We start from the raw sequence: 12276 nt of genomic DNA, 5'->3' as shown, positions 1-12276 counted from the left end.
GAAAAAGTATCCGTAACTGTACCCCCATGTGTTTTTTTGTATACGTGAATATATATATACACACATACATGTATATATATATGTGCATGTACTTATGCATACACTTGTATATGCACACATATGTACACATACTTATCTATACATATATATACATACATACATGTATACGTAACCACACATAGTTTTTGGTTGTTGCAAAATTGTATATGTCATAACGTTTGCCAGAAATGTCCTTTATTCTTGTGTACTTCTTAGTGACATCATTTACCTTGGTCATGTTGTACACCCTTCACCCATGTTTAGTGTTACCTTTCCCATCACCAAAAATAACAAGTGTCTAGTGTCTAGAGAATGATTCCCCCTCCGTCCTCCACCCATCCCTGGTAAATAACCAATGAAAGTTGGTTTCTGTATATATACCTATTCTTGTCCTTTTATAAAAGTGAGATCATACAATATTTGCCCTTTTGTGATTGACTTATTTCACTCAGCAGAATGTCCTCCAGTTTCATCCATGTTATAATGTTTGGAGAACTCATTATTCTTTATGGCTGCATAATATTCCCTTGTATGTATGTACCACATTTTGTTGGGCACTTAGATTGTTTCCATCTTTTTGCTATTATGAATAGTGCTGCAATGAACATAGGTGTGCATATGTCTATTAGTGTGTCTTCTTTTAGATCTCTAGGATATATACCTAGAAGTGGGAGAGCCCAAGCTCTTTTTTTTATTTTGTTGTTGGTGAGAATATCCATAGTAAAACGTACACCAATTCAACAGTTTCTACATGTACAATTCAGTGACATTGATTACATTCTTTGAGTTGTGCAACCATTCTCACCCTCCTTTTCTGCATTGTTACTCTTCCATTAACATAAACTCACCACCCCCTAAGGTTCCAATCTAATATTTTAAGTTGCTGTTGTCATTTTGATCCCGTATACATAGTTCTTAAAAGAGCATAATGCTCAAGGCAGACATTTTTTACTAAACTATTTTTTGGTTTTAAGAAAACTTTAGGGGATATTTTTGGTTTAAGGTTTAAAAATTATCTCAGGGCAGTAGTTTCAGGGGCTCATCCAGTCCCCATGGCTCCAGAAAGTCTGGAGTCTATGAGAATTTGAAATTCTTTTCTTCATTTTCTCCCTTTTGATCAGGATTCCTCTATGGAATCTTTGATAAAAATATTAAGTAAAGGTAGCCAGGTACCATCCAGTTCTTCTGGTCTCTTGGCAAAGGCCTCATTAGCCACACATTCCATATCCTCCCCCTATTCCTGACTCTCCTCCTTCTTCTGTTGCTCCAGGCAAATAGAGACCAATTGTTGTGCCTTGGAAGCCCATTTGCAAGCTTTTAAGACCCCAGATGCTACACAAGGAGCTAGGAGGTAGAACAGAAGCACTAAACACATTATTAGGCCAGTTAACTGGGATGTCCTGTGAAACCATGACCCTAAACCTCCAAACCAAGGAACCAAATCCTATGAGGTTTTTGGTTGTACATAGGCAGCCTCAGCAGCTACTCTTTTTTTTTTTGTCATTGTTATAAATATATCTATCACAAAACTTTTGCCAGTTCAACTTTTTATAGGTGTACAACTTATTGGCAGCAATTACGATAATTGTGCAACCCTACCCTTATTGTGATTTCTCCATCACCGTTAGTTAATCCTCCCTTTTGCCCTCCGTCTTGCCCCTGGTAACTACTAACAAACTTTGGTCTGTATACATTTGTCTTCTTTTGTTTTTTTTTTAATGTATGTGAGGTCATACAATATTTGTCCTTTTGTGATTGACTTATTTCACTCAGCATAGTGTCTTCAAGCTCTATCCATATTGTTGCATGTATCAAGACTTCATTTCTTCTGCTGGCTGAGTAGTATTCCATTGTATGTATGTACTACCACATTTTGTTTATCCATTCATCTGTGATGGGCATTTAGGTTGTTTCTACCTTTTGGCGCCTTTTGGCTATTGTGAATAGTGCTACAGTGAACATTGGTGTACAAGTCTCTTTGATTTTCTGCTTTCAAGTCTTTTGGGAGAGCTCAAGCTCTTAATCACTGTCCTATATTGCTTCCATGGAAGGACCTGGGGTGCCATTTTTTTTAACATTCTTCATAATAATCTTTTTTAATTTTTTATTGTTATAGTTTAAGTGAAAGTTTACATTTCGAGTTAGTTTCTCATACAAAAGTTTATACATACATTGTTATGTGACCCTAATTGCTCTCCCTATACTGTGACAGCATACTCCTCCTTTCCACCCCTAATTTCCCATGTCAGTTCAACCAGCTCCTAACCCTCTCTGCCTTGTCATATCATCTCCGGACAGAAGTTGCCCATTTGGTCTCATGTATCTACTTGAGCTAAGAAGCACACTCTTCACGAGTATCATTTTATGGTCCGTGGTCCAGTCCAATCTTTGTCTGAAGAGTTGGCCTCGGGAATTGTTTTAGTTCTGGGTTGACAGAGAGTCCGGGGACCATGCTTTCTGGGGTTCTTCCAGTCTCAGTCAGACCATTAAGTCTGGTCTTTTTACTAGAATTTGAGTTCTACACCCCACCTTTTTCCTGCTCCATCATGGACTCTCTGTTGTGTTCCCTGTCAGGGAGGTCATTGGTGGTAGCCAGGCACTGTCTAGTTCTTCTGGTCTCAAGATGATGCAGTCTCTGGTTTATGTGGCCCCTTCTGTCTCTTGGGCTAGTACTTTTCCCTGTGTCTTTGGTGTTCTTCATTCTCCTTTACTCCAGGTGGTTGAGACCAATTGATGCATCTTAGATGGCCGCTTGCTAGCTTTTAAGACCCCAGATGCCACTTACCAAAGGAGGATGCAGGACATTTTCTTAATAAACTTTTTTATGCCAGTTGACCTAGATGTCCCCTGAAAGCATGGTCCCCAGACCCCCGCCCCTGCTACTCTGTCCTTCGAAGTGTTTGATTGTATTCAGGAAACTTCTTAGCTTTGGTTTAGTCCAGTTGTGCTGACTTCCCTGGGGTGCCATTTTTATGGCTGGGTACAAAGGCATTGGGAGCTCTGTTAGCACAGTGGTTAAGTGCTCACTGCTAACCAGAAAGTCAGCTGTTCGAACCCACCAGTGGGAGGATGATGAGGCAGTCTGTTTGTGTATAGATTACAGCCTTGGAAACCCTATGGGTCAGTTCTGCTCTGTCCTGTAGGGTCACTTTGAGTCAGAATCAATTTGATGGCAATGGGTTTGGTTTGGTTATAAAAGCATTGGAAATCAGGTCCTCAGTTCAGATATTGTAACATGTTTGAGGAGTGTCATGAGGTAGAATTTACAGAGATTAAACTGTCCCCTCCCCCATCTAAACTTTTTTTTAAAATGTGGGTTTTTTTCCTTATTATAATAAAAAGGAAGTAAAAACTAACTCCACTTCTGAAAAGATAAGAAACAAAGCCAACCAACCAAACCTGTTGCCATCGCGTCAGCTCCAACTCATGGCAACCCCATGTGTTATAGAGTAGAACTGTGCTCCATAGGGGTTTCTTGGCTGTAATGCTAACCGAAAGGTTGGTGGTTTGAATCTACCCAGTGGCTCCATGGGAGAAAGACCTGCTGATCTGCTCCTGTAAAGATTACAACTAAGAAAACCCTATGCGACAGTTCTACTCGGTCACATGGGTCACTTGAGGCTCAGTCAACTCGACAGCACCCAACAACAACAATCTTTACTGAAACAGATTGCCAGGCCTTTCTTCTGCAGCAGCACTGGGTGGGTTTGAACTGACAGCCAGTCTTAATGTTAAAAACCATGTTTATTTATGTGAATAGCTAATACATGCATATGGTATAAAATTTTTTAAATATCAAAGGGGATATACAGTAAAAAGCAGTGACTCCCTCCCTCTGTTCCCTGACTTCAGCTACCTAGTTTCCTTCCTGGAAGCAACCAGTGTCATACTGTTTGTGTTTTCTTATGCCTTACCCTCTCCCCAAGTTTTGATAATCAATAATTCTCGAACATACATGTCTATTTTGCTTAATCATTAGAAAGTAAATTGTAGCCCTAGTGACATTTCACCCCTAAGTGCTTCAGCATTCATTTCCTAAAATCATCATTCCCCTGTATTGCCAATATACCATTTTCACCCTTAAGAAAATTAATGTCCTCATGTCATTCACTATCTAATTTATAGTCAGGGTTCCCTAATTGCTCCCCAAAATATCTTTTTTATTTTGGAACCAGGATTCAGTCAAAGTTCATGCACTGCATTTGGTTTTGTCTCAGTAATCTCTTGTGTTCTGGAATGGTTCTCTCAACCTTTTTTTTAAGACGTTGTCTTATAGAACATCTCACATTCTGTGTTTGTCTGAATGTTTCCTCATGTTGTTATTCATCATGTTCCTCTATCTGCTGTACTTCTGGAAACTGAAGGGTAGGTCTGAAGTCTTGTTTAGATTCAGGTTAAACAAATTTGGCAAGATACTTCATAGATGATGCTCTGTATGCCATACTGCATCACAATATGCCTTTTTTGAAAACATGGTTGAGATCAAGCTGTATATTGAATTTTGTATCTTGCTTGTTTCACCTATTGTAGGCATTTTCCCATGTTATTGAAGGTTGTAGAACACTCCATTCTGTGAATATACCATTACCTTAGACAGGCTTCTAGTTTCTGGCTGCTTTAAGTACTAACTACAAGGGAACTGTTTTTTTGTTTGTTGAATATTAATTATGTTCATCATGTTGTTCAACCATTACCACTGTCTATTTCAAAATTTCTCCAACACCCTTAACAGGTGATTTTTCATCCTTTCCTTCTCCTGCCCACCAAGGGGACTGTTTGTCTAAGTCTTTGACACAGGGCTTTGGCTGGGCCCAGTTTTTATGGGGGAAAAGGAATAGTCTCGCTTCCCATTAATCTGAGCACTGAGTGATTGGAGACATTCCTGTTCCTCTAAATGTCTCCTTTCCTCCTTTTCCTCTCACCTTCCCTTCTTCCTGATTTACCCTCCTCTGCTTTGTCCCCTCCTCCCTTAGGTAAGTCAAATCTCATGGATGCGATCAGTTTTGTGCTGGGTGAAAAGACCAGCAACCTTCGGGTAAAGACCCTGCGGGACCTGATCCACGGAGCTCCTGTAGGCAAGCCAGCTGCTAACCGGGCTTTTGTCAGCATGGTATACTCTGAGGAAGGTGCTGAGGACCGCACCTTTGCCCGCGTCATTGTTGGTGGGTGAGGCTAGCCAGGGAGGTGGCCGGCTAGTTGACTGGGGTAGGAGGGAGGCCTGACCCTTAGCTGGCTCATGCATTGTTTTGCAGGGGGTTCTTCTGAGTACAAGATCAACAACAAAGTGGTCCAGCTACATGAGTACAGTGAGGAATTAGAGAAGTTGGGCATTCTCATCAAAGCTCGTAACTTCCTCGTCTTCCAGGTGGGCATTTTTTAAAAAATATTTTATTTTGTTGTCTTTGTTGAGAATATGCACAGCAAAATATACACCAATTCAAGTGTCTGCATGTACATTTCAGTGACATTGATTGCATTCTTCAAGTTGTGCAACCATCCTCGATCTCCTCTGAGTTGTTCCTCCCCTATTAACATAAATTCACTGCCTTCTAAGGTTCTGATCTAATCTTTTGAGTTGCTGCTGTCAATTTGATCCCATATACTGTAGACAGATCTTAAAAGAGCATAATGCTTAAGGCAGACATTCTTTGCTAGTTAAGCTAAACTATTGTTTTTAAGAAGACTTAAGGGTATATTTTTGGTTTAAGGTTTAAAGATTATCTCAGGGCAATAGTTTTGGGGCCAGGTGGGCATTTTTAACAATTATTGGATATCTGCTTTTTGCCAGCCCTTGTCCTGCCCCCACTGGGTCTATTCCATCTCAGGCTTTATCATTTTTCCCTTGAGCTAATGTACCAGCTTCCTCACTGGGCTCCTGATTCCAGTCTGGCCCCTTCAAGTTCATGCCCTAGGTCAGGTTCATCTTATGAAGACACAAATCTGTCTCTCCCTTTTCTCCTTAAAGCATTTCATCATGGTTCTCAAACTGCGGTCTCCGGACCAGCAGCATCATTATCGCCTGGGAACATATTAGAAATGCACATTCTCAGGTTCCATCCTAGACTACAGACTCATAGACTTTGGGATGGGGCACAACGATTTATGGTTTTTTTGTTTTTTAATAATTTTTATGGTGTTTTTGGCAAAGGTTTACACAGTAGTTTAGGCTCCCATTCAACAATTTCTACAGAAATTGTTCAGTAACATTGGTTATATTCTTAACAATGCATGAACATTCTCATTTTCGTTCTGGTTGTTCCATTTCCATTAGTCTAATTTCCCTGCCCCCTTACAGTCTCATCTTTGTTTTAAAGTAATTGTTGATCGTTTGGTCTCATATAGGTGATTTTTTTAAAGGAGCACAGCAATTTGTGTTTTACCAAGCTCTTGAAGTTATTATGCTGCATGCTAAAGTTTGAGAACTATTGCTTAGGATAAAATCCAAACTTCCAAGCCTGTCATTCAGGAAACACCATTATTTGGTTCTTGGCCACCTCATTAGCCTCATCTGCCAATACTCTTCTCCAACTCTCCAGCCTGATTAAACCACTCTATGGTTCCTCAAATTTACCTGCTTTCTTTGGCCTCCAGGCCTTTGTATAGTGTTTCCTCTACGTGGAATAACCTTTTCTCTCTTACTGATTTGGTTAGTTCTTCCCCAGCTTCCAAAATTCAACTTAGCCATTACCTTTTGGAAGCCTTCCCAGATTGATATCTCTACCCTCTACCCACAAGCTTCATTTAGTCCCTTTTTCTGTACTGCCCCATAAGGTTTCCAAGGAGTGGCTGGTGGATTTGAATTGCTGACGTTTTGGTTAGCAGTCGAGCTCTTAATCACTACACTGCCAAGTATATCTATATGTGTATATACATGTATGTACGTGTGTGTATATGTATCTATATACATATATGCATATACATAACATACTATGTTGTTTTTGTTTCTTTTTTGCTCCCTGTGCTCCTCAAAAGGCAGGGAGTGTGTCCTCAAAGTCTAGTGTGAAATGTGGCACTCAGTGAGGAGGTCAGCAAACTTTTTCTGAGTGAATGAGTGCGGGTGGGTAGGGGGAACTGGAATGGCTGCGGTCTTAAGTGGGGGGAGTGTTTTGATCTTTACTAGGGTGCTGTGGAATCTATTGCCATGAAGAACCCCAAAGAGAGAACAGCTCTATTTGAAGAGATCAGTCGCTCTGGGGAGCTGGCCCAAGAGTATGACAAGCGAAAGAAGGAAATGGTGAAGGCTGAAGAGGATACTCAGTTTAATTACCATCGCAAGAAAAACATTGCAGCTGAACGTAAGGAGGCCAAGCAGGAGAAGGAAGAGGTAGGTGGCCAGGCTACCTGTTGGCTCTGATGGGCCAGGATGGAACCAGTGGCTTACTGATGCACCCTGCCCCTATTTGCACAGGCTGACCGCTACCAGCGCCTAAAGGATGAGGTGGTGCGAGCTCAGGTACAGCTGCAGCTTTTTAAGCTTTACCACAATGAAGTGGAAATTGAGAAGCTCAACAAGGAATTGGCCTCTAAGAACAAGGAAATCGAGAAGGACAAGAAACGTATGGACAAGGTAGAGGATGAGCTGAAGGAGAAGAAGAAGGAGCTGGGCAAAATGATGCGGGAGCAGCAGCAGATTGAGAAGGAGATCAAGTAAGAGGCAGGCCTGGGTCTGTGATTTGTGGGAAACCAAGAGGCTATGCTCTTCCTTAGGGTTCCTTTGAGTCTTGAGTCCAATGCCCATACTAGTTTCTCTGTCTTCCCCTTGACTTGCTTTGGCCATAATGAGGCACATTTCTTAACTTGCATTTTTGTCAAATAGAGTATTTAAGTACTCAGACTCTGGGTATGATAGGTACTCAGAAGAGGGAGAACTTGAAAGAGGTGGTGGCCTTGCCAAATGAGAGCCAGAGTTGGGAGACCCAGCCACTGGAGTAACCAGGAAGGCTTTTCTAGAAGAGGAAAACTAGAACTAAAAGTTTAAAGGACAGGGATTTGAAAAGATTAGATCAGAAACAGGGACAACTAAGTTAACACAGGGTATGGGAGTTGTTAATGAGGGGCCTGGCCTGGCAAGGGTTGAGGTGGGGGGATAGTAGCTTTACGTTGTGGAGTGGCTTGAATGCCAGACTGAAGCTATAGCTTCTAGGAAGTAGTCAGACTACCCCTTAGTGAGCATCTGTGGGACATCAGGCCCTTGTTGTTTTAGGCAATTCTTTGAGGCTGGCTGGAGAGTAAAAAAATATTTGAGTAAACATCCTGGGAACCCTCCCTTCTACCAAAGTGTTGACTGGTTTTCTCCTCTGGCAAAAGGGAGAAGGACTCAGAGCTGAACCAGAAGCGGCCTCAGTACATCAAAGCGAAGGAGAATACCTCTCACAAAATCAAGAAGCTGGAAGCAGCCAAAAAGTCCCTGCAGAATGCTCAGAAGCATTACAAGAAGCGTAAAGGTGACATGGATGAGCTGGAGAAGGAGATGCTATCAGTAGAGAAAGCCCGACAGGAGTTTGAGGAACGAATGGAAGAGGAGAGCCAGAGTCAGGGCAGAGATTTGACCCTGGAGGAGAACCAGGTAAGCCCTGAGAAGGGTTAGGGGGAGGAGATTGCTGGGCTGACATGGACTGACTTGGTCATCCCTGTCTTCCTTCCCTGTCCCCAACAGGTGAAGAAGTACCACCGGTTGAAAGAAGAAGCCAGCAAGAGAGCAGCTACCCTGGCCCAGGAGCTAGAGAAGTTCAATCGAGACCAGAAAGCTGACCAGGACCGGCTAGATCTGGAAGAGCGGAAGAAAGTTGAGACAGAGGTGGGCATGAGTTACAAAATTAGGGATAATGTTCCAGAGAAAAGGATTTCTCAGTGATAGAAATAACAATAATGACAATAACTAACATGTATCGAGCATTTACTTTGTGCCAGGTACTGTTCTTTATATATATTCACTCATTTAATTCCTCGTTTATGACTGCTTTCATGGGATAGGGCACTGTTATCCCCATTTTCCAAATGAGGAAACTGTGACACAGAGGTAAAGTAATTTATCCAAGATCACACAATAATTAGGTGGTGGAATCAGGATATGAACCTGGGCAGTTTAACTCTTAGAGTCCATGCTCTTATCAAGTATACTTACTGCCTCGCTAATATCAATAATAGTAATAGTAATTATAATGTGAAGTTGTTATAGTGTCCTAAGAGCCTACAATCTTCTATACATTCTGCTAAGCACTTCTTTTAAATTTTTAAAAGAATGTGAGGTATCTATTCATATTAATAGCTATCCTGTAATGAGCACATAATGTGTACCTATGAAGTAGAGATTACCCACATTTTTCAGATGAGACAACAAAGGTGCAGAAAGGCCTATAAAGCTTTCTTTGCCTTGGTTTGAGCCTCCGTGATTGGCAAGGAAGATAGATAGCCTGGGCTGGATAGAATACTTGTGAGTGGTTCTGGAACCCTGAGAGGCCCCCATCATTTAGCAGATCCATACAGACCACCGTCTATCTACTTTTTTTTTTTCTAATTCTTTTTTATTGTACTTTAGGTGATGGTTTACAGAACAAATAGTTTCTCATTAAACAGTCAGTACACATACTGTTCTATGACATTGGTTAACAATCCCACAATATGTCAACACTGTCCCTTCTTGACCTTAGAGGACCTTTTTTTTTTTTGGAGAAAATATACATAGCCAAAGGTACACCATTTCAAAAATTTCTACATGTACAATTCAGTGACATCAATTACGTTCTTCCAGTTGTGCTGCTATTCTCACTTTAGATGAAGGTTTACAGAACAAAATAGTTTCTCACACAGTTAGTACACATGTTGCTCTATGACAATGGTTAACAACCTCACTGCATGTCAACACTGTCCTTACTCAACCTTGAGTTCCCTATCACCAGCTTTCCTGTCCCCTTCTGCCTTCTAGTCCTTGTCCCTGGACTGCTGTGCCTCATTGGTCCCGTTTTGTTTTATGGGGCTGTCCAATCCCCAGCTGAACGGTGAACCTCGGAAGTGACTTCACCACTGAGCTAAAAGGGTGTCTGGGGGCCATACTCTCGGGGTTTCTCCAGTCTCTTTCAGACCAGTAAATCTGGTCTTTTTTTTTGTGTTAGAATTTTGTTCTACATCCTTCTCCAGCTCTGTCCAGAACCCTCTGTTGTGATCCCAGTCAGAGCAGTCAGTGGTGGTAGCTGGGCACCATCTAGCTGTACTGGACTCAGTCTTGTGGAGGCCTTGGTATCTGTGGTCCATTAGTCCTTTGGACTAATCTTTTCCTTGTATCCTGTTCTTCTCTAATCACTTGCTCCCGAAGGGGTGAGACCAGGGGAGTATCATAGATGGTGCGTGTCTGCTTTTTAGTAGGCCCCCTGCATTAGTGAAAGATTTTCCTGGACTGTTGGGCCCTTGGATGAATGGGCATGTAGTAAGCTATGGTCTTGGAGTTAACTTGCTAAGTCTTTGGCAATGGAGTATATTTTTCTCTTTCTTAGGCCAAGATCAAGCAAAAGTTGCGGGAGATTGAAGAGAATCAGAAGCGGATTGAGAAACTGGAGGAATACATTACCACTAGCAAGTATGTGGCTCTGCCACCTTCCCTTCTCCTTTACTTCCAAGCTTATTCTTGTGACCCTGCCTGTCCTGCCCCTTCCCAGGCAGGACCCCTAGAGTCACTCTCAGGCAGGAATATTTTCTAACCAGCCCAGGTAACCTCTGTTACCTCCCTTTGTAGGCAGTCCCTAGAGGAGCAAAAGAAGCTAGAGGGGGAGCTGACAGAGGAGGTGGAAATGGCCAAGCGGCGTATTGATGAGATCAATAAGGAGTTGAACCAGGTGATGGAGCAGCTGGGGGATGCCCGCATCGACCGCCAGGAGAGCAGCCGCCAGCAGCGAAAGGCAGAGATCATGGAAAGTATCAAGCGCCTTTATCCTGGCTCTGTGGTAAGAGTGGAAAGGGAACTCATTTCCTGAGCACCTATTCTTACACTGACTGTCATATAATTTTCCCAGCAGCCCTGTGAGGGCAGAGGTTCTAACCCCTTTTTTACAGCTGAGAAAATTGAGGCTGGGAGAGATTAAATGACTTACCAAAGCAGCACAGTTTATAAAGGGAAGGGCTACATTGCAAACCCAACTTGTTCAGATTCTGAAGCTTATGTTCTTTTCATCATACCGGTTGTGTCTTCCTTAAGGGTTTGTCTTGCTGTGTGTACTCCTCCATGGGAGGTGGGGAAGCTGAGAAGACTTTGGAAAGGGGAGGGGCTACAGGGCCAGGATTATTCTCCCAGGAAGTAGGTTTGGGGCCTTCATATTCAGAAAGTTCCGTACATGCAGTCTTCTGCTGAGCTCTGTTGGCATGTACCAGCCAGCCCATTTTTAGCCTTTTTTTTTTTTAAGTAGCTTAAGCAACAAGCATTTATTATCTTACACAGTTTCTGAGGGTCAGAAATCCGGAACTGACTTAGCTGTTTGGTTCTGGCTCAGAGTTTCTCATGAGATTGCAGTCATGTCAAAATTTGACTAGGGCTAGAGGATTATTTATTTCATTTCACTTAATAATAATAAATATTATTTTCTTTAATCCTTTTAGCAGTCCTATGAGGAAGTTATTATTTGTGGTAGCCAGCCTTCAAGATGGCTCACAGTGATCCCCACCTCCTGTTATCTACACCCTTGTGTAGTCCCCTCCCACTCTATTGCTATAATCCCATCCTTGGATTCAACTCAGCTTGGTTCCACAAATATTTCCTGATCTCTCTTCTAAGTTAGGCTCTGTACTACATAGGTAAAAAGAACTCATTGCCATCAAGTCGATTCTGACTCATAGCAGCCCTTAGGGCAGAGTAGAACTGCCCCATAGGGTTTCTAAGGAGCAGCTGGTGGATTCGAACTGCCAACCTTTTGGTTAGCAGCTGAGCGCTTAATCACTGTGCCACCAGGACTCTGCTATGTAGGTAGGTTAAGATGCATTAGTCTTGATCCCTGTCATTGAAGACCTTTCCCTTTATCTGATAGACCTTGGAGAACCATTGTTGGTTTGGGGGGAGTGAAATGGTAAAAGAGATTTATTTTGCTAAGTTCTTGTGAGAATTTGAGATAATGTATATAAGATATCTAGTCTAAAGATGTGAATTTATTAAAAATCAAAGGTTGGAAAAAAATATATCAAGCTAACAACTACCAAAAAAGAGCAGGAGTGGCAATTCTAATCTCAGATAAAATAGACTTTAAAACAAAATCT

The 12276-nt window shown here is 42.0% G+C and overlaps 1 protein-coding gene across 1 annotated transcript in view; it reads left to right on the top strand.

The window, feature by feature from the left end:
- The window catches only part of SMC1A (structural maintenance of chromosomes 1A), a 46867-nt gene that overhangs the window by 3338 nt on the left and 31253 nt on the right, over nucleotides 1-12276 (top strand). The window contains exons 2-9 of the mRNA XM_004389118.2: nucleotides 5013-5201; nucleotides 5292-5404; nucleotides 7160-7363; nucleotides 7448-7686; nucleotides 8347-8605; nucleotides 8696-8836; nucleotides 10530-10612; nucleotides 10769-10976. Of these exons, the coding sequence (XP_004389175.1) occupies nucleotides 5013-5201; nucleotides 5292-5404; nucleotides 7160-7363; nucleotides 7448-7686; nucleotides 8347-8605; nucleotides 8696-8836; nucleotides 10530-10612; nucleotides 10769-10976 (1436 nt within the window). The remainder of the gene's footprint in view (nucleotides 1-5012; nucleotides 5202-5291; nucleotides 5405-7159; nucleotides 7364-7447; nucleotides 7687-8346; nucleotides 8606-8695; nucleotides 8837-10529; nucleotides 10613-10768; nucleotides 10977-12276) is intronic.

The sequence above is a fragment of the Trichechus manatus genome, unplaced genomic scaffold (genome assembly GCF_000243295.1).
Source record: "Trichechus manatus latirostris isolate Lorelei unplaced genomic scaffold, TriManLat1.0 scaffold00233, whole genome shotgun sequence".
Classification (NCBI taxonomy): Eukaryota; Metazoa; Chordata; class Mammalia; order Sirenia; family Trichechidae; genus Trichechus; species Trichechus manatus.
This window is presented reverse-complemented; position numbering and strand designations above follow the sequence as displayed.